At 39.8% G+C, this 23,273-nt stretch overlaps 1 protein-coding gene across 3 annotated transcripts in view; it reads left to right on the forward strand.

Annotated features, from left to right (window-relative positions):
- The window catches only part of CACNA1I (calcium voltage-gated channel subunit alpha1 I), a 173,384-nt gene that overhangs the window by 111,648 nt on the left and 38,463 nt on the right, over nt 1-23,273 (forward strand). For 2 of the 3 annotated variants that reach the window (XM_087723205.1, XM_087723207.1), the window contains exons 12-21: nt 4,527-4,682; nt 5,886-5,994; nt 7,916-8,085; nt 9,593-10,009; nt 10,964-11,064; nt 13,185-13,308; nt 13,966-14,034; nt 14,911-15,095; nt 20,088-20,214; nt 22,343-22,468. In XM_087723205.1, coding sequence (XP_087579331.1) covers nt 4,527-4,682; nt 5,886-5,994; nt 7,916-8,085; nt 9,593-10,009; nt 10,964-11,064; nt 13,185-13,308; nt 13,966-14,034; nt 14,911-15,095; nt 20,088-20,214; nt 22,343-22,468 — 1,584 coding nt within the window. The remainder of the gene's footprint in view (nt 1-4,526; nt 4,683-5,885; nt 5,995-7,915; nt 8,086-9,592; nt 10,010-10,963; nt 11,065-13,184; nt 13,309-13,965; nt 14,035-14,910; nt 15,096-20,087; nt 20,215-22,342; nt 22,469-23,273) is intronic. The other variant, XM_087723206.1, reaches the window with a different exon arrangement.

Consider the following 23,273-nt stretch of genomic DNA (forward strand, 5'->3'; position numbering starts at 1 on the left):
TGGACCTCAAGGGTCAAGCGGGTTTGCTGCTAACGTACCTGCCTCCCAACTGCGTTGCAGCGGCCCTCCCTGCGCTCCTCGAGTCAATAGCCGAGCTAGCAATTGAGTTCCCTAGACTAATGGTTCTGGGGGACTTCAATTTGCCTTCGCTCGGCGAACACTCTGATGGAGCGCAGGAGTTCATGGCCTCCATGACAGCCATGGGCCTGACCCAGGTAATTCGAGGCCCTACCCACTTGGCGGGACATACACTCGACCTCGTATTCCTCTCGGAGCAGTGGAATTATGATCTTGGTCTGAGGGGAAATGAGATCATTCCCCTGTCGTGGTCAGACCACTACCTACTGAGGCTAGACTTCCGGAGGCCAAACCCCCACCGTAGGGAGGAGGAACCGAACAGGTGGTTCCGCCCCAGGCGACTGATGGACCCTGTTAGGTTCCAGACGGAGCTTGGGGTCATTCCAGATGCTCTCGCCCACAGTTCGGCGGAGACTATTGCTGCGGCCTGGCACTCGGCGGCATCAGAGTCTCTTGACCGAATTGCGCCACTACGGCCCCTCCGGGTCAGCGGCTCGCGGAGACCCCCTTGGTTCACCGAGGAGCTCCGCGAGATAAAGCGCCGGAGAAGACGCCTAGAGCACCGGTGGAGATCCGATAGGTCCGTACCGAACCGAGCATCGTTGACAGCCTGCACCAAGGAGTATATTTGGGCACTGAGAACTGCCAAAAGATCACACATTGCCTCCTTGGTAGCGTCCGCCGAGTCTCGCCCAGCCGCCCTGTTTAGGATAACCCGCTCCCTCCTAAATAGGAGGGAGACGGGGAACCCCATACAGGGAAGGGCTGAGGAATATAGTCAGTTCTTGGCGGACAAAATTGCTCGGTTTCGATCGGAACTGGACTCCACCCCTGCAGATCCAGCCGGGACACAGGGGAATAACTTGGTAGACCATCTCTGGGTTGAGTTTCAGGATGTTGCCTCTGGGGATGTGGACAAGGCTATGCGAGCTGTAAGTTCCTCCACCTGTATACTGGACCCGTGTCCCTCTTGGCTGACTGCCAACAGCAGAGAGGTGACACGAGGCTGGATCCAGGCGGTTGTCACCGCCTCTCTTCGGGAGGGACACCTCCCCACCGCACTTAAGGCGGCGGTGGTGAGGCCCCTCCTGAAGAAACCGTCCTTGGATCCAGCAGTTCTTAACAACTATCGTCCAGTCTCCAACCTCCCCTTTCTGGGGAAGGTTGTTGAGAAGGTGGTGGCCTTACAGCTTCAGCGTACCTTGGAGGAAGCTAACTATCTTGACCCCTTCCAGTCTGGCTTCAGGCCCGGTTACAGCACTGAAACCGCTTTGGTCGCATTGACCGATGATCTCTGGAGAGCCAGAGATGGAGGCTATGCGTCCATCCTGGTTCTCCTTGACCTCTCAGCGGCTTTCGATACCATCGACCATGGTATCCTTCTGCGACGACTGCGGGAGGTGGGGGTGGGCGGCACTGTTTTACAGTGGTTCTCCTCCTACCTCTCGGACAGGTCGCAGTCGGTGTTGGTGGGGAGGGAGAGATCGTCCCCGAGGCCCCTAACCTATGGGGTGCCGCAGGGTTCGGTTCTGTCCCCCCTGCTATTTAACATATACATGAAACCGCTGGGCGAGATCATTCGGAGGCACGGGATTAAGTACCATCAATATGCGGACGATACGCAGTTGTATCTGTCCGCCCCGTGCCAACTCAATGAAGCGGTGGACGTGATGAACCGGGGCCTTGAGGCTGTTAAAGACTGGATGAGAGCTAACAAACTGGTACTCAACCCGGAAAAGACCGAGTGGCTGTTGTGTTTTCCTCCCAAAAATTTGGTTAACGTTCCATCAATCAGGCTGGGGGGGCAAAATTTATTCCCCTCAGATAGGGTCCGCAACTTGGGAGTCCTCCTGGATCCACAGCTGAGTTTTGACCACCATCTGTCGGCTGTGACCAGGGGGGCATTTGCCCAGGTTCGCCTGGTGCGCCAGTTGCGACCCTACCTGAACTCTCACAACAGTCACTCGAGCCCTTGTGATCTCTAGGCTGGAATACTGCAATGTGCTCTACATGGGGCTGCCCTTGAAGAGCATCCGGCGACTTCAGCTAGTCCAGAACGCGGCCGCGCGAGTGATCATGGGCGCACCACGGTTCGCCCATATAACACCAATCCTCCGTGAGCTGCGCTGGCTACCTGTTGATCGTCGGGTGCACTTCAAGGTCTTACTTACCACCTATAAAGCGCTCCATGGTAGTGGATCTGACTATTTGAGAGACCGCCTCCTGCCAATTACCTCCCTGCGTCCCATCAGATCGCACAGAGTAGGCCTCCTCCGAATTCCATCCGCCAGTCAGTGCCGACTGGCGACTACGCGGAGGAGAGCCTTCTCAGTTGCAGCTCCGACATTATGGAACAACCTCCCCGTGGAGATCCGTACCCTCACCACAGTCCAGGCCTTCCGCACAGCCCTCAAGAACTGGCTATCCCGTCAGGCCTGGGGATAGGATTACTCTCACCCCGCCCGAATGTTGAGTGAATGTTGTGTTTTTATGACCAATTTCCTTTAATCACGATTTTTTTTTTCTTTTTAAGTTTTGTCTTGCACCCCCTTCCCTTTATTGTTGTAAGCCGCCCTGAGTCCCCTCAGGGAAAAGGGCGGCATATAAATTTGCAATAAAACAAAACAAAATAAAACAAACAAAACAAAACAGACTCGCCCACTTAGACGTCGAGGTTGCTGCGTGCTTAGCTGCGGCCGTATCTCCTCTTGCTTTTCCCCCTCCCTCTTACATGCCCCCTTGGTGCAGCGGGCTAACGCCGGCGAATGGAGTGGGGTGGACTACATGGCCCAACTGGGTAAATTATAAACCACAGATTTTAATCCTATTTAATTTTTAATGGTATCAAATTTAGCTATAAAGTGGCTTTTCCCTGGGCCTGCTAAATTCTGGTCCCTGGTGATACAATGAGTTAAATGCATTCTGGCCTGGATTTCCTATTGTGCAATTTGTGTCATGGACTTAATCATTTTAAATTCCATAAAATGCCAGTACACATCCTTTCTGCCAAGAGATCAGAAAAAACAATGCTCGAATCTTCTGATATTTAAATGATTTATAATGTTGTTTAGATATATAATTTGGATTACATTTGAAAGCTATGCATTGATTAAATACTACGGAATACAATCCTGCCGCAGTTCTTCTTTCTTTTTTGGTTTTAGAAAAGGATAATTCCCTTTTTAGCCAGGCTTTTTGAATTAGATTAACACCAAGTTTTAAGTAGATTTCAATTTTAAAAAATCTGTTAGCTGCTTTGAATACGTTGACGATGAAAAGATGGGGTACAAAACTTAAATAATAAAAAAAATGTACATTCATTTTGAAAAATAAATGCAATACTTGATTAATTTCATATCTTTATTTAAAATAGTTTTGGCATGGCATATGATTTTATTGACTCAGTTGGAAATGATGTGGATGTTGTATCTGATTCTGAGATATATATATTCTTAAGTAACATAACATAGCATATAGTCCAAACTTGCTAGACTATTTAATTGATCTTACTATTTTAAAGGGGGAGAGTTTCATGATAAATTATTTTATTACATTTATGTTGCATTTATATATTATATTTATTACATTTATATTCCAAATTATATATTTGTATTGTTATTTTAGTGTTTATTGTCAATTTTGATAGATATTATATTGATATATCAATACTGATTTTAATCATACTAAATAACAATTACTGCTATTATTTATCAGCATTAAATATTTACAGTTTTTAATATTGAGTTAGTCATATTTTAGAATAATAGGATTATCTTTTAATAGGATAATTGGCAAAATCTAATTCAAATGTGATGGGTTGCATTCCAAAGGAATGTGAGAGGACAGGTTGCCTGCAAAATGCCAGGACCCCGGCTGTTGGTGCCATGTCTCTCTCTAGCCAATCTAACAATGCAAAAGCTGAGCAGAGAGCCTTTTTTTCCCAGTGTGAGCTGAAAAGTATAGTGTTTGAGTGGCACATTTTCATGCCTGGCATTCATCAGGCTGAAACCTCGCTCGCAATTGGCGCTTGACGCTTGGAATGTTGCGCAAATGTCCAGCAGACGTGACAGCAGTTCAAACTGTTGCTCTCTTAGGTGCTCAGGCATGAAACTGTGCAGCTCAAACACTGTACTTTTCCGCTCACACTGAAAAAAAATTAGAGGGAACATTGCTCCACACGGCACCAATATTTATAGAAAGACGGCAGCTCCGATCACCCTTTGCTCGCACAAGCACGAAGCTGAAGGCACCAGCCTGAACATGGCAAGTGGGACCTCGTGGAAACGTCGGCAAGATACTCTCAATCTTACACGGGAAAAGACCCGAATACGCCAAGACCTGCATACCTTATATTTATATTTATATTATTTGTTTACTGGAAATACATAACCCATATTTCTGCCATTTGTTCTGGACTTAACTATAAAACCTTAAACTTTACCACTCAGATCTTGACACAGGAGGATTGGAATGTTGTACTTTATAATGGCATGGCCTCAACCTCCCCATGGGCATCACTTTATTTTGTGGCTCTCATGACCTTTGGAAACTATGTTCTCTTCAACCTACTGGTGGCGATCCTAGTGGAGGGATTCCAGGCAGAGGTGAGTTGCTACAGCAATTGCTTTCAGGAAGGTCAGTTGCAAATAAGGAAGAGATTCGGGATTCAGATTCCCAATGATTTATAAGTCAATCTTTGTCAACCAGGCTTTGCTTTGAACAACAGCTGTTATCACTCCCACCAATACATACAGTTTCCATGAGGTGGAGCTATTGGGAGTTGAATTTGACACATTTGATAAATACAGAGTGGAGGGAGATTGTTTTAAATTATGTTTTGTTGGGAATGATTGTGGAAAATTATGACTACCAATTCATGAGTATATTGCATCTAAGGATAGAAAAGGCATGAATTTGGAATAGAAAGTAATGAACTCAATTTATTTTCTTGCAAAATGTGCTCAAATCAGAAATGCATACAAAAATATTACTATTTATTTAATCAATTTATATGGCTGCTCATTCCTCAGAGTGACTAGTCAACAACAAAACAAAGCAAAAAGAACCATAAGGTCTGACTGTCAAAACCTATGAATACTATCATATACGGGGGAGGGAAGGTTCCTAACAGTAAAGATAAAGGTTCCCCTCGCACAAATATGCTAGTTGTTCCTGACTCTAGGGGGCGGTGCTCATCTCTGTTTCAAAGCCAAAGAGCCAGTGCTGACTAAAGATGCCTCTGGTCATGTGGCCGGTATGACTAAACACCAAAGGCGCACAGAACATTGATATCTTCCCACCAAAGGTGGTTTCTATTTTTCTACTTGCATTTTTATATGCTTTTGAACTGCTAGGTTGGCAGAAGCCAACTAGGAGGATCATAACAAATTGCATCTGGAGGTGAAGGGGACATTCATGAAGGTAGATGCTACCAGGGAAAAGGCACACTTTGTGTGTCCAGCCTGATGACATTGGCAGAGAGAAGAGACTTGTAGCAGGCCCAACCTGAAGGAGTATGTGGGATTATAGTACATTCCAAATGTTTATATTAGTTGAATCCAGATTATAATATATACACATTTTCAAATGAATTTTAAAAAATACAGAAGCTGTTTAAGTAAGCATTATAAAAAGAGAAAATCAAGTCATTCAGACATTCCTTCCCACCTAATAATCTAAATGCTATTGTTTCTTTCATGCAGTGGTATATTATCCAATTATTTCCATAAAGTATTTTTTCGCCTTTGCAATACTCTGAAATCAAAGGGAAATCACTCTGTTGCTCTCATGATGCTCACAATTCCCAGGTCTTTGCATTTATTTTCCCAATGCAGGGTGATGCTAACCGCTCATATTCCGATGAGGACCAGAGTTCATCAAATATTGAAGAATTTGACAAGTTCCAGGATAGTTCAGGTATTAGCAGGGAAACACAATGTGTATGTCTATATAAAACCATATAACATCTTGGAAAGTATCCTTCCTTCCTTCCTTCCTTCCTTCCTTCCTTCCTTCCTTCCTTCCTTCCTTCCTTCCTTCCTTCCTTCCTTCCTTCCTTCCTTCCTTCCTTTTGCTCCAAGATATGCTCTGGATCCACAGAGACAAATCCTTCACTCCATTTACATTTGCAGTTCACAAACACTTCTAAGGAATATTTGCTGCATTACAGTGCAGAAATTCAGATGTCCTTTCTTCTATCCAAGATGCATAACTTAAGAATATCATTCTTAACAGGATTGCATAACAGAGGCTTATGCAATCCTGATAAAATTAATATAGTTTCATTGGCACAACAATAATGATGATAAAAGTGTTCAAATCAATTTCTCAGTTGAGTTTCAATCAGACCCCTAGTGCTCAAATTGCACAAAAAATAGTTAACTTTCAAAACCATAATGAAATATCTAGTGGCTACTGATTTAGCAACACCAAATTTTGGATGAATTAAATCAGTAAAAGCCAAGATGAAAGAAATTGATCAATACATTTGGGAAGAGCAATCTGAACCTAGAATTACACGAAGCTTGTCAGATCTCCATTTGCTGCCCTTGGAGCTATGATTTCTGAAAAGCAGTGGCACAATTTTCTGACATTTTGAAATGGGAAATGGATGAAAACTGTTGTATAAGTTGTAAAACAAGTTTATCACAAAAGCAAAATAAAAGCCCAGGCCCAGGCAAGTGATATGATTATTAAGGCTGAGCCACCTTAAAAACATCAAGCATGACCCTTTGCTACAAAAAGATTTCTTTCCAAAGTTAACAGTTCAGAATATTTTAAAAGAGCAGGAGAAAGCTCAATTATATAGATTATAAAGCTAAGTCAACTTGCAGGAACAATCTATGTTGGAAGGAATTCAAAAGATTTAAGAAAGATGAGTCCAAGCAATCACTTTTGGAAACAAAGGCTGAAAAGGAAATCAGAACGTTAGCATTTGAAGACCAAACACGAATGAGAAATCGCATTTTGCAGTATTTTTCTGAGTGATGTTGTATGTTTTTGCACTCCAATTTCGCACTATACATGCCAATGGCTATAAAAGTCAATTTCCCCCATTTCCAATCAAAAGAAGGACAGAGAATGATATCCAGCGCCACAAATTACTCCTGATCTTTCGTTTTCTTTCCTAGCCCGGTAATTCTCATTTTTTCTTTACCTAAAATTGCAGTGCATGTACAGAATTTGATGCTAGCTGGGAATGATGGCAATTATAGTCTCCAACTCATCTGAAGAATGGAAAATACATTGCACCATTCCAATTAATCTTGTCTGCTTACTTTTATGAAATTTGGGATTGGGGATGAAATGTGCAAATAAAATGATGACACAAATTTCACCCCTTGTATACTTGCAATGCAGGAGCAAAAGTGATGGTGCTTGCTTTGTGATTTCATAACATTTTGTTATTCTGGTATCATTGTGGCTAGCTGCAGACACCTGTGTATTCAGCACAAATTTACTTCTGAACTGTTACCACTGGACTATCTTTGCCTACTCTAGTAGTTCTCATTCTGTTACAGTGGTAAATGTTAAACAAATGTTAAAGGATAAGGGTTTTTTTTTCACTTTAATGGAGCAGAGTTTCATCAAATATTTCCAAGCTTCTGTAAGCATAGCATAAAACCTTATTAGAATAGGAACATGAAGAAAGAGGGGAAAGGGATTAATTTATTTCCATATTGTTCCTTGTTTTCTACAGGCATAAACTACAGGATTAGAATATATGTATGTTGAACTGTTTATTTTACAGCACAAATTACTTTAAAAAAAATCTTCCCTGGGTATTATCTCTCTTTCTCTCTTGTGTTTTGTCTGTTTTGTTTTTGTTTTTTCTCAGATCCAAAGCTTTGTGCAATTCCCATGACTCCAAATGGACATCTTGACCCCAGTCTTCCTTGTCTAAACCAGCCTGGGGCAAGTGCTGGAATGATGAATCCATCCCTCAATACTCTGCCGTCAGATATCCTCATGGCCCTTGAATCTCGGAAAAACAGTGTGATGTCTTTAGTAAATGAATTTAAATCCATCTGCAACATACTTAAGTTAACAGTTGTACAGTATATTAGGATCATCTTCCAACTCCAATGTTTAAGAATTTGGTCTTTAATTAGTAGAATCATTATGTAAACCTTTCCACTTATATGATCTGCAATAAGCATGTTTGATTGATATCCATGCACTTTCCCTACCCCTCTTCATTTAACATGGTAGCAAAGGGGATAATTGATTATTTCCCCCTATATTGAAAGGAATAGGATTATATAAAATAGCTAAGAATTGATACCGAAGAATTGACAACTACTGGCTGTGATGTAATAAAAATAAGAACAATGCAAATAAACATATATCTAGTATAAGCCTTTACTTTTCCAATTTACAAATAAACTAGCTTGATGTGCTGAAAGGACAGTCTTTGACTCTCCAGATGATTGTATCATACTATCTTTTGTTATGACCATCAACTAGGAGGATAATTTGGGAGCCCAACATAGTCTGGGGGAGTTAGAAATTTCCCACCCATAGTAAACACAATCCTCGACTTGGAGAGGAAGAACAAAGTTCAATTCCATTTCAGCAAAAAGTGGTCTTGAATGATAATAGTCATCATATTAAAGAAGACATTTACTTGAATAGGATTCACAAAAGGAAAGAAAATCTTTTTCCATTGTGTTTGCCACCTAGAGAGACTAAGGGAGATGACGTTCATGGAGATACACAAGATTTGTTACCAAAGTGATGGAAGATGTCATATAATATTTGGCGGAGGCTCAGGCAGATGCTTCATTAAATCATAGGAGTATAAGCAGGGAGAGGAGATACAGCAGAGCTAGGTTTGAAAAATTGTGTTACTATAGCGAATTTCAATCAATGTAGTTTTGGCCTTTCTGTGGAGTTGATTTCCTGGTCTGGCCTATCTATTGGAACTGACACCACCTGGAGTCTTATAACTATTTCCATTAATATTACTTTAAAAAAAAATAAGGCTATACTTTAAATGTTTAATTAAGTGATTCAGTGTATTAATTATATGTGTAATTAAATGTTTTTAATTAAGTTTTCACTTAAAGAGCCAGTTTGCTGTAGTGATTAAGATGTTGGCTTAAAAACCAAGAAACTGTAAGTTCTAATTCCACTTTAGACATGAAAAATAGGGAAAATAGGAGGAGGAAGAATTATTGTGGGCGTTCATCACCTTGAGCAATACATGAAAAAGGGTAGGATAAAAACAAAGAAAAGTGATGCATCAAAAAGGAGAACACTGAATATTTGTAACACCCTCAGTTATAGAATAAGATGAAAAGAAACGGAAAAGTTTATCTCATTTTTCCATGTATTAGTCCACTTATCTATTTTATTACTCTGTTTTTTTTGAGAAGGGAACATTAGGTGGGAGTTAAGTCTTACAAATGCAGTAGTTTAAAATGTATAACAAATAAATAAAAATATGTTGGTGCATGTCAACCTCTTGTTTTGAGTGGGAGCACTAAATGTTTTTCTTTTGGCTTTCTTACAGTCTAGCTCCCGTAGCTCTCATCACCACGGGACTCGGTATCATAGCGGAGGCTGGGGAAGCAGACGTTCCAGTTGGAACAACCTTGCTCGAGGACATAGCCTCAAACACAAGCCTTTTTCAGCTGAACATGAATCACTTCTATCTGGGGAGCGGCACACGATAACAGAGGCAGAAGGAGAAAGGCCAGTAATTCACCATCATCGACGGACATTTTCATTGGATACCAAAGATTCCTCTGAATTGGAATTGGCTCCAGCAGTCTCATCCGGGCACAAACCATCATGGAAGATAGGAGTGACTCTAGGGTCAAACAAGCACCAGGACTGCAATGGTAAAATGCCCACAATCGCTAAGGATATCTTTCCAGAAATGAACAATCGGAAAGACCATGGAGAAGATGATGAAGAGATAGATTATGTAAATATTCATTCCTTCATTCATTCATTTAAATGTATTGACCACATACTTATCACAAGGTAACTGGGTGCTTTACAATATTAAAAAGATAAAACATTACAAAACCTGTAAACTATAAAAAGATAAATACTCAACTTTAAGTAAAAGATGGGAAGGGAGGTAGTGGGATGAACATGTCTGTCAACAACCTCCAACTTGAAGCCCCCTCATAGGAGCCCCAGGCCAACTGGCAGAGACAGGTTTTCTTGTGAAAAGTCAGGAAGGTTGGAACCAACTTCATTCTGGGGAGCAGGATGATCCAAAGGGCAGGTGCTGTGGCAGAGAAGGCTCTTTTCCTGGACCTGCCAGAATACCTTGGCCAATGGGGCCCGCAGCAGCATGCCTCTTCTGCTGGCCTGGGTGGGGTAGGCCAATCCCATTGTGATGAGATGGTTCTGCAATATATTTTCTATCTTTACTAAACAAAATTTAAAAATGAGAAAAAATATAATAAATGAACAGATGAAAAAGAAAAATCACAACAAAGTTTTAGTGTGATTCCTTCTACAGTGATCCCTGGAAGAAGATGTCACAGTAGCATCCCATTAAGGAGGAAAAGTAGATTGAGAGAGAATCCAAGCAGTTCAAGAGTCTCAAAGCAAATTATTTTACTGGAGTATTCTAGCTATTATTCATTGTTCTTCCATTCCATTCCTATGTGATAAACAATTTCATGACAGATCAGAGCAATACTTCTGAATTCTGAATGTATCATGGCCGTATGGGTATAATCGTTGTTATGTTTTTATAACACGCAGAAGTGATTATAGTGATTATAATTAATATCTATAATGTTAGATAGTGAACAACTAAAGATCAGTACATGAATGATTTTCAGTTGGGCATGATAGATACAGAAGAAAGGGGTAAAAGTACTGCTCAACTCCTTCTGATTTTCTGCTTCTGCCTCTACAGAGCCTGTGTTTCCGTATAAAGAAGATGATAGAGGCCTACAAGCCAGATTGGTGTGAGTTGCGGGAAGATTGGTCCATCTATTTATTCTCACCAGAAAACAAGTATGTTTCATTCACTTGTGTTTTAAAGAACGGAGATTCAAATATGGATTTATCACCCTGTCTTCAATTTTAGCATAGAAATGATTTAACTACTTGCAGTCATACAAGACTTACTTTTCAATTGTATATTCAGGATGTGTGTGTGTGTGTGTGTGTGTGTGTGTGTGTGTGTGTGTGTGTGTGTGTGTGTGTGTGTGTGTTCCAGCATACCTTTGGAGCACCTCGAGCAATTTCAACCGAACTTGGTACTCACATGACTTACTCTCTGGAAAAAAATATTGTGGGGTAAGATACCCCTAAAACCCTTTGGGGTATGTGTTCTGTTAAGATACAGCCTGTTGTGCCTTAAAATGGCTTCTACTGTACAGCACAGTGGACTTGCCATGGTAACGGCTTCACAGTACTCCACAAGGGGGCTCCCTCTGGTAAGGGGGAAAATCGAACATTAAAAATTAATTTTGGTCCAGACATTTCCCCCCCTATAAATAAATACTCGGGCAACGTCAGGTTATCAGCTAGTCATACTATAAAATTAGGAACAATTGCTCCTTTTTCTTTCCCTTCCTTCTCCCCCCCCCCCTCCTTCCTCCTTTGGTCTTGCTTTTGAATTTTGTTTTCCATATTTTCCAGGTGACTCTATACTGGCATTTTATCTTAAGACCAAGTGGTGTAAAATATACATCATCATCCCATTCTCCGGATATTTTTTTTAACTTAGTATTTGGTACTTTTCACATATTATTCTGGCTCTATTTCCCCAATGATTACAGTTTCAGCATATTCTCAAATCATATGCATTTAGGTTTATCCACTTTGAAAACCAGTTAAGATTATTTAGAGCTGTAGAATCTACTTTGGAACATTTTCTCCCACTTTCTCCTTTGATCTCTGTCAGTATAACAGGTATGCAGGCAAGAAATTTGTTTTTTTCTGCATAATCACACAGTATCTATTTTTAAACATGCATTTCTGTCCTTATTAAGTAGAGATGCATATACTTGCCATATTTAACAACATCATGACTGCCCACTTCATGGATAATCACAGCAGTGTGTTGTGACTTGTGGCATGGTGCTTAAGGAATAAATACAAAATCCTTAACCTTTCAAAATGTTCCTACATCTCCCAAATTACAAAAATATGCATTGGTTATCACATTATAAAAACTGCATTCATAAACATGTGGTTGCCACACAATAGTTGCATTTGAGAAAATACAGGCTCCTACAACATGCCCTGAGCAAATAATATTGCAATTCAATAGAAAGTCTTACAGAAACGAAGGAATCGATTCTTGCTTTTAAAATGCAAGTTGATTGCTCAGTTATGTACTGTCAATTAAACGGGAGAAAATAACTACAGGTAGTCCTCAGTTTACAACAGTTTGTTTAGTGACTGTTCGAAATTACCACAACATTGAAAAATGACTTATGACCATTTTTCACATTAACAACCATTGCAGCATCCCCATGGACACATGTTCAAAATTGAGATGTTTGGCAGCATGATCATCTTTTTCAACCTTCTGACAAGCAAAGCCAATGGGGAAGCCAGAGTCACTTAACAACCATGTTGCTAACTGAACAGCTGCATTGATTCACTTAACAGCTGTGGCAAGAAATATCATACAATGGGGCAAAATTAGCAACAAAAATTTTGGCCTCAATTCTGCTGAATTGAGGAAGTTGAAGACTGTCCATAACTCTTTCTATTTTTCAATTTTGATTAACATGCAAAGTTTAATGTTGCACCCTTTCCCATCCCATTTGCCCTTCTTCCTTTAAATCTTCCAGGTGTCTCTTGTCTCTATCAACCATTTATACACAAATTTTTCTAGTCAAAGACTGGAAAAAAATTTTTAGGCCATTGAGAATGAAGTGATGTTTGTAAGGATGGGATGATATCACCAAGAGGAGCTTGTTCACTATAAAATAGTGTATTAAACCTTTTAGGGATGAAACAAATGTTTGAAGAGGATGTGTTTGAAAACTGGTGGGTTTGCCACCAAATTTTGTTAATGTGAACTGGGATGCATGGGGAGGCCTGCTATGACCATGATGTGTCCATTGTACATATATTCATAGATAACCTTTTATAGTTTAGAACAAACTGTCTTCCAGATTTCGCATTCTCTGCCAAACTATCATTGCTCACAAGCTATTTGATTATATCGTCCTGGCCTTCATTTTCTTGAACTGTGTTACTATTGCCTTGGAGAGACCTGAGATTGAACAGAGGAGCACAGTGAGTAGCTTTGTGTAATAATGAGTAGACTTGTAATTTTAAGAGTTAGAAACTCATAAATGCTTTCTTCAGCCTTTAAATAGTACTGTACACCATAACTGGGTTTAATTCTAAGAATTCACTTTATGCTGTTCTGAAATATCCAGAGACATTTGTTTCAGAGAGTAATAAAGATCATAGGGATATAAATAGTATTCAAGCGGTAGAAGACTGTTCTTGCATTTATTCATAGTAAGGTATGTAGGATAGTGACTGCACTCCCATAAAGATAGATCTGAAAGATGAGGAAGGCCATCTCCTTGTGCATGCCTGCGTAGTGTGACCAAAAGGGTATAATAATACAGATATATTTGTGTTTGTATTTTTAAAGATATTTGTGTCCCAAATAAGAAAAAAAAATACTTTAGTTGCTGGTTGATACAAATACATTTCTGCCTAAAAGGAATTTAATTGTATGATTACACAGGGGAAGAACAAAGCAAATTATTTAAAATGCTGGGTTGGGAGATGCTTTTGAGACAACATACCCAAATACACTATATTTTCAATCATAGCAATTCTTTACCTTAACGTAAGCACCATTTCCCCAAGCCCGTTGCAATAATTTAAATGGAAAGTTACTTATATCTATTTTGAGGCTGCCTTTGATTGTTCTAGGAGAGAATCTTCCTCACGGTGTCCAATTACATCTTCACAGCAATCTTTGTTGCTGAGATGACACTGAAGGTAAGTTACCCACTGCCAAGTCATTCTTGCTGTGCTGACTCAACTAATACCTTAAGTGGAAAAGGAGTGCCATTTTCACAATTATTTTCAACGGATGGTGTCACAGAATTTTTCAGTGCTGTGAAAAGGGAAAAACATTCTGTTGAGAAAGGATTACCTTCATTATGAATTGGCTTTGTTTGCACTCATTTCAACAGATAGAGAAATAGATTTAGTAGTTGTTTAACTACTGTTATCAAGTTCATTACATGATTCCCAATTAGCTAAAATTAATTTGGAAAAAAGCCCTTGGCGGGGGAAAAAAGCCAGATCTTTGGACGGAAAGAAGTTAAAAGCTTGCACATTTCAATGATGCTTCTTTCCAATTATTTATTCTTCTTTGGATGAGAGAAAATCCATTTCAATCCAAAAATAAAAATGAATAAATATTTAGCATGGCCTTGGAGCTTCTTTTTTCAATTTCCTTCTACAGACTGAATCTGTAAACATTTCATATCTACTCTTACTTATCTAAAACGAATAATCATCTGTATGTGGATGAAAAGTTCTGTACAATAACAGGGAATAGATGTCATCAGTATCTTGAAGTTGTTTAATAACTTTATACAAGATATTTCTTGGAGGAACTAGCCAAAGCTTCCAATTCTGATTGCTCTTTTTCTCAAAATTTATTCTGCTGAAAGAGATAAACAGCATGTTGGCGCAGTTGGTTATTGTATTTACATTAATTTTTTACATGTCATTATTACAATGAATTCTGTGACCTAATTAATCCATTTTTGAGGAACAAGAAGTGTACCTCACTAAAGGTGTGATTTAGCTTTACTGATTCATTTTTTCATTTCACATGCTCATATGGTCCTTAATCTTCTCTAGGTAGTCTCTCTTGGTCTGTATTTTGGAGAACAGGCCTACCTACGCAGTAGTTGGAATATCTTGGATGGCTTTTTGGTGTTTGTATCCATTATTGATATCGTAGTTTCGGTAGCCTCTGCTGGAGGAGCCAAAATCCTAGGAGTGCTAAGAGTCCTCCGACTTCTGCGCACTTTACGCCCCCTGAGGTAAGATCCAAGAAAATAGATCTCACCTATATAATAACCCTGCATTTTGTTTTCGCTCATGTGTTTGGCCAAATAAAAGAATTTAGTAAGGTAAAGCCTCTTTCAAATCAAACTCAGCTCCTAGTGTTTTCTTGGACGTAGACAGGGCTTTCTTGCCAACAATAGAAAAATGAGATACCATTGCCTTCTTCAGAGGTGTTTACCTCAACTCCTAATCTAATCTATGAATTTTCTGGTTATCCCCATCTCCATATTAGGGAAATTTGACTCTGCTTCAGATTTTTAGAGCAGCCAAGGTTGACTAGTGTAAGGACTATGAAAAAAAAGTCAGTCACTGTTTGAAATTAAGGCAATAAAGTTTATTTACTGTATTGATTAATTAATTAAATGTGCATGCCACCCATCTCACCAGAGGTGACTCCAGACATTCAATTAAAATGCACTAAAATATTAAAGCAATAAATAAAGATCATAAATTGAAATTGAAATTGAAATAAAACTAACCAGGATGGAGTGGGATCAAAGTGCATACAGGGTGGAAGTCAGGTGTCATTTACTCCAAAATGCCACCTCCAAAATGTTGTATCCCATTGGGGCCCCAGGCTAGGTGGCACATACATATCTTCAAGGTCTTTCAAGAAAGTGAAAAGAGAGAGTACAGATCTCCCCTCAGAGGGCAGACTGTTCCAGAGGGTAGGAGTCACAGCAGAAAAGGCTCTTCTTCTGGAGCCCACCAGGTGAAATTATTTCTCTGATGGGCTCCATAGCATTCTACCAGCCTGGGTGGGATGGGCTGATCGCATCAGGATTTAATTTAAGGTAAAGCTCTTAAAAGAAAAAAAATATTAGTTCTCCTATGTTCATAAATATTGTCATTTGCAGAACATCTCTTTTCAGTGATTGTGAATATATTTAATTATTGTTCAGTTTGATGGGTAGGGGGGAGAGATTGCTTGGTAAAAATCAATTTCCAAAGGAAATTCCATGAAACTTGTTAATTCTCTTTAAAGTTATTTATTTAAAAATATTTGGAATACTGTGCAATATAACTTTGAATTAGGGGGTTTCCAATTTTCTCTAGGTAGATTGCTTGTATTATTTTTTTAACACCTGGATGTATTATTACTATGAATAAACTCATTGATTAACTTTTACCACTTTATTACATGTTGTGTTTGGATGTTTGCCCAGCAACATTTGAAATAAAGACAATAACTTAGAAAGTATTGTCATTTTTATTGCTGGCCCCAAATATTAACTTTAGACTTTCCCAAGTTCATGTAATTCAATTACAATATCAGATAATGAAAGGAAGAGAGGCCACCCTGCCTTATGCCCTTAACTAAATCAATCTTTTGTAACTTAACATTACTTGTATAAGTTGTAGCTGTTGCTTCTGCATCTATTCAATTAATAGTAGTAGTAGTTAGACTTATATACCGCTTCATAGGGCTTTCAGCCCTCTCTAAGCGGTTTACAGAGTCAGCATATTGCCCCCAACAACAATCCGGGTCCTCATTTTACCCACCTCGGAAGGATGGAAGGCTGAGTCAACCCTGAGCCGGTGAGATTTGAACAGCCGAACTGCAGAACTGCAGTCAGCTGAAGTAGCCTGCAGTGCTGCATTTAACCACTGTGCCACCTCATTAAGAATGATAATCTTAACAGTTGGCATAAGTAACAGCAATTTAAAGAACGGAGTATTTTAAAGAAATATCCAGTGCAAACAATAAGACAAGCATTTGGGGGTAGGGATAAAAAAATAAATTACCTTGAATCTTTCCTTTATAAAAGTGGATGTGATGAAGGCTTGGATTGTTCTTAACATTAGTGCCAAGAGGGTTTTTGCATCCAACCATGCTTCTAACCATGTTTCTTAAACCCATGTCGTGTCTAAGGACAATTATTCTCATTTTTTTCAATATATTAAACAATTTGCTTCCATTTAAGATGAAACATATGGGGACGGGAGGACTCTTCCTTGAATTCTTTAAAATTCATTGGTAGAACATTTTTCTCCAGGACTCTTGCCTACATTTTCTTATTTTTTATTTCTTTATATTCCCCCCCCCCCCCTGAATCTCAGTGATGTTCCTGTTATAGAAGTGTTGGTGTGATATTTCAAAGAAATATTTCTATCCTATCATGGCATGTTATTTTAAGTTGCTGTAAAGAAACAGCTTTTTAAATAATTATGTTTTCCATTATCTTTTGACACGTCAGCATCCACAACAGGGGTCAATACAGGCAAGATACCAGATGTGGTATCACAAGCCAAGAATCATACATACAAATATAGGAGGGGTTAGGCTTGGATTGCTATGCTGCCATCCTACCTATTTTGACCATGGAGATGAAGGCTTGAATTTTGTTCACCTCTGCTAGTCACCAATAATTATTCTCATTGGGTTATAATGGTCTCTGACCTGGTTGTTTTCCTACAGATATTTCATTACCAGACTACGTAAGATCATCAGTAGATGTTAGAGTGAAATTTTCTGTTTGTTTATACCGTATGCTTGCCTTGATAATCTTGGTTGCACTAATGATGTTACATGGCCTGATAATGCCGCATAATGGAGTGAGCTCCCATTACTTGTGCCAGCTTCTGCCAACCTAGCAGTTCGAAAGCATGTAAAAATGTAAGTAGAAAAATAGGAACCACCTTTGGTGGGAAGGTAACAGCGTTCTGTGTGCCTTCGGCATTTAGTCATGCCAGCCACATGACCACGGAGACGTGTTCAGACACCACTGGCTTTGAAACAGAGATGAGCATCGCCCCCTAGAGTTGGGAACGACTAGCACATATGTGCGAGGGGAACCTTTACCTTAGTGTGATAACAAAATGTCTGCAAGAAAAAAGCCAAGCTTAGAGAACCAATCATTTAACACACAAGTATGGCTATTATCTTTTGCCTTCAAAGTAATCAGTTGATTGTTTTATTATTGATCTATTTATAAACTTTCAACCAGGGAATGACTCAAATAAGTGGCAAAAAGATGAAATGGTGCATCAGTGGAATAATTAATAAAGAAATAAAGCCCAGCACAAAAATAGGTAGCTCTGGGAGAAAGAATAGCAATTAAAAAACAGTATTCCTGCCAAGTTTCAAGCCAGAAGTATTTAGCATCTAAGGCAAAGCATTACACTCATTAAGTGAGTAAGAAGACCTTTTGTAACATACCCAGCAGCAACTATTATTCAGGAAAAGTAAGAAATGCATGGGGAACAGGTATCCCTACCTTTACAAAGTAGCCAAGGTGTTGGCCTATTAAATGCTTTGAGCCACCAGCTGCAGGAAAACACTATAAGTAGTACTCAGGTTACAACAGCAATCGTGACCAACAATTCAGTCACATGAGTGACATGATCTAAGGCAGGGGTGTCAAACTTGAGTTCATTGAGGGCTGCATCAGGGTTGTGTTTGACCACAGAGGCTGGGTGGGTGTGGCCAGGGTAGGCATGGCCAGCTCAACATCACTTGATGCACCTCTCCCAGGATCCATTTTCGGCTGTGACGGCCTCCTGCAGTGATCTGCCAGTGAAAATGGAGCTCAGGAGGGCTGTACATGACCCTCCCAAGCTCTGTTTTTGCTGGCAGAACACAGCCAGAGGGCGTTGCAGCCCAAAATGGAGAGTGGGAGGGCTGTGTGTGGCCCTCCTGAGCTCTAATTCAGCTGGCAGAGGCACCATGGGCCTGTCCTTCACTGTTTCCAGGATGGTCCCACGGGCCAGATCTAAGCATCCTGTGGGCCTTGAGTTTGACACTCCTGGTCTAAGGCATGATGTCACATTATTGTATTGTTTAGGGACAGCCATTCCTGTAGTCCAAATTGCTATGGTTAAACAAGGATCTCACATGAAGGCAACATCTTCATGGGGCTGCCCTTGAAGAGCACCCGGAAGCTTTAACTGGTCCAGAATGCAGCTGCGCGGGTTGTCATGGGGCACCCAGGTACTCCCATGTTACACCCCTTTTAGGCGGCCTGCACTGGTTGCCGGTTGTCTTCTGGGTGCGATTCAAGGTACTAATTATGACCTTTAAAGCCCTCCATGGCTTAGGCCCAGGGTACCTGCGAGACCACCTACTTCCACCAGTAGCCTCCCATCGTCCAGTGCGATCCCACAGAGTTGGCCTCCTCAGGGTGCCGTCGGCCAGACAGTGTCGGCTAGTGACCCCCAGGGGGAGAGCCTTCTCTGTGGGAGCACCTTCCCTCTGGAATGAGCTGCCCCCGGAGCTTCGTATAATCCCCGACCTCCGGTCCTTCCGACACGCCTTAAAAAGTTGGCTTTTCCAGCAAGCCAGCCTGGTCTGAACAAAACAAAACAAATTATTGATTACTGTTAATTTTAATTTGAATTCTTTTTAAAAAATGTATTGTCAATTTTAATTGGGTTTGGGATATCCTATTTAATTTCTTTTTAACTTTTGTATTATGTGTTTCTTTTAATGTTGTATGCCGCCCTGAGTCCTTGGGAGAAGGGCGGCATATAAATCGAAGAAACCTAACCATCTGACGTCTTGCAGCCTTCTCCATTGATTTTGCTTTTGGGAAGCTGTCAAGGAACATCAGATATCATGATCATATGATTGAGGGAAGCTGAAACTTCAAGATCCCATTTTATTTCCCCATTATTTATGGCTATAGCATGAATATTCCTCACTCAAGGACTACCTGTGGACCAGAAAATTTATGCAGAGGTCATATTTCCTCTGGGCATACATACTTGGAGAAAAAATAGCTTTTAAAAGTAATTTCCTTCATAGACATTAAATCCCTTAATTCTTTAGTTACTTTTTTCTACTTTTGAGAGAGGTTACTACCTGGTAAGTTGCTTAAAGTTTAACTTTTGGCCTGATTTGTTAAGGCGAGATCTCCCAAGCCAACCATCTTGAAGAACTGCAAAGCAAACTTTCTTGGTATGATACTTCTCATGGAAAGTGAAGTATTGGGTTCTATCCTATAGCTCTCACAGTGCTCCTTTCTCAGGGTCATCAGCCGTGCTCCAGGTTTGAAGCTGGTGGTTGAAACTCTCATTTCATCACTCAAGCCTATTGGAAATATTGTCCTCATCTGCTGTGCTTTCTTTATCATCTTTGGAATTCTTGGAGTGCAGGTATGGTATCAACTAATATACAAAAGTATTGTAGGCATATACAGTATTTGTTGTTATTAATGGGGTGTTTGTTTGTTTTACAATGTCAAATGCTTTTGAAAAGTATGGTTTGAAATGGATTTCCCCAACTTGGTAGTGTTGGGATTCTAGTTCTCCCAGTTCTTAGCTTTAGTCTTTCTTTGTCAGGCATGAAAGATCAAGGCATTAGCAAGACTATGCATCATGCCTATCAGTGGTGGGATTCAGCCAGTTCACACCTATTCGGGAGATCCGGTTGTTGGAAGAAATCTTCTTTTGGTTTTTTTCCGCTTTATAGTGCTAATCCTGTAAGGAAGGCAGGAAGGAAACATTCTGGTGTTGTTTCTAGCTTAATCTTTATAGCCCTGCTTACAAAACTGCCTCTCCGGTTAATCCTTGTTACATGGTAACAGCTAAGGCAAAGTGCCCACTGACCTGAGTAATGTTGAGTTGGCCATGCCCACATGGTCACATGACCACTAAGTCCCGCTTACCCACCTGGTCATTAGGACAGAGAACCGGTTGTTAAATTATTTGAATCCCACCACTGATGCCTATGCATAGAAATCTTCTCAAGCAATGGCTAGCACCTCCTTGGAGTTAGATAAGGATCCATAAAATTTAAAGGGGGTTGGACTTACCGGTAGTTCACTTGTGGCTACATAGAGGTTCTAGGCTGATCTCTCTTTTAACTTAACCCCCAGTCCTGCCACTCCTACATTCTTAGGGTTAGAATGTATGAATAGAGTTCCATTTCTGGGCTGCCCCTGTTTCCCCAACCTAACATTTATTAGTAATCAATATGTCCAATTTCCCACATGTAACAATAGTTCAAAGTCGACACAGTACATATATGTCAAAAGAGATGCTGCAAGCTTTTCTCTATCTTTGGAGTAGCATTATTATAGACTATTTTCTTTCTGTCTTAATACAAAGGTGGATCTCTAACAGTGGTTGGAGAATAATGTGGCCTAAAAAAAGGACGACAGGGGGAAAAAAACTCTTGGAAATGAACCGGGTCCATTATTTTAATGGCTTTACTTCTTGATCTTTTTCCCATGTGCTGTGGAAAAGGAACAGGTTTCAAACTAACAAGATATTAGAGTCTGGATTTTGAACCACAATAAGATGTAGTTGGATCATAGGACTCAATGCTGAAATGATGTCTGGTCAGAGATGAGATGCCTTGAGACAATCATTTTTTTAAAAAAAAAAACAACCTTTTCTTATTTCTCTGACTCCCTTCCCCCCTCCATTTCAAGCATCCTCCAACAGCTGTTTAGAGATGGAAAGAAATGGTATTCTCTTTATTTTGGTCTACTTCTATAAGAGTGGGTAATGCTTCTATCTTTATATAAAATATACTAGTCTGTATTGCCAATTTCAAGAAGGGAATAATCTCAAAATGTACTGTATAAGACATGCAGCAAGTAGTTGTTCTCCTTACAACATAGTTTTTATGGATTTTCATCCATAAAGGGTGGGCATATGCTTCAATTTGGCCTTCTGGCAGTGAAAGGACTACAACCAATTTCCTTTGGTCTTTTATTTATTTAAATATAAAATATTGTTATTGAAGTTTGCTGGATAAAGATGGGAACAGGAGGACTCTATGAGGCAAATTGCTCCTATTCTCAATTTTTTAATCCCCCCAGGTCATTGCCAAATTACTGTTCTGTGGTGGAATTTAGGCTATGTTTTTGGAATTAGGAGTGGAGAATAGTAATTTCCCTGTTAGAGGCCTTCCTTTTCCATTCCCAGCTGAGTACGCCAAACAAATGTAAGAAAAATGACCTGAAATCAATTCAAACATATAACAAACATATAACACCAATCTCCCGCCCCTCCTTTTTTTTTACAACACTGTAATCCCTGTAGAGTTGGAGCAATTGGATGGAGCTAAGCTGACTGGATGCTTTTCCTGACACAATGCAGCAGATATTTTTTCTTTGCACTCTAGTAGGGAAACATCTGCCATTACGTAGAACTGAACTCTTAACCTTCTTAGTGGGAGGCGAGCATCTTCACCATTAGGTCACCATGTTGTTCATATAGCAATCTCTTATCCTTTTATTCTTTCAATGTCTGACAAAATCCCTTTTTCTTATAGCTTTTCAAAGGAAAATTCTACCATTGCCTGGGTGTTGATATCCGAAATATCACAAATAGGTCTGACTGCATGGCTGCCAATTACAAATGGGTCCATCAAAAATACAACTTTGACAATCTGGGCCAGGTAAATATAGACTCCTCCAAAGTATATTAGACCTGCTTAAGAGTCATCTGTAGCAGGGCTGTACCTTCAAATATTTACATAGATGCCTTCACAAATTCCTAATCGTAGTATTATTTTGCTTAGGTTATCTTCAAATTATTTCTTCTTACATTGGTAGAAAATGAGAGTTCTTGGTAGAGGCCAGTTAATGAGAATGACAAAGAGGCATTGTTAAACACTTCTCTTAATTTCAATAGAAAATCTTTATGTATATAGGTGTTTAGTATGTTAATTTTCTTCAGCCACAATCCTTCAGCCACATTTTTCCTTGGTCAAAATGCAATATGATAATCAATATTTTTGTTATTAAAGGAGTATAGCAACCCTGTTAAATAAATAATCAACATATTAGCTTCATATTGTACATAGTGGCCATGTAAATAGTGCTTAACTTTGTCTTAAATCAGGCCTAAATTATATTGGATACAGTATTTAAATGGATCAAAAATGTGACCTATGACTTGTTCATATAACAATGGTTCAACCTTGCAACTAAGAATGACATATGATGATTCTTCCAAGCTGAGTGCTTCTTTTTTTGTTTCACACCTGTGGACAAAATATTGTCAAACTGAACACTCAACTATCTGCAATATATTTGGTGAATTTTTTAGAAAAGGACTCTCTTTACCCTCTTTCTCTCACACATAGTATCTGGACTAAATTGCATTTTACTCCTCTGAAATGCACCCCCTCCCTCCTAGGAATCCACCTCCTTATTACACTCTATCACATATACATACGTAGTTTATCCACATCTTTCTGA

Source organism: Thamnophis sirtalis, unplaced genomic scaffold (assembly GCF_051295495.1).
Source record: "Thamnophis sirtalis isolate CommonGarterSnake01/CBP01778 unplaced genomic scaffold, rThaSir2_p1.2 scaffold_9, whole genome shotgun sequence".
NCBI lineage: Eukaryota > Metazoa > Chordata > Lepidosauria > Squamata > Natricidae > Thamnophis > Thamnophis sirtalis.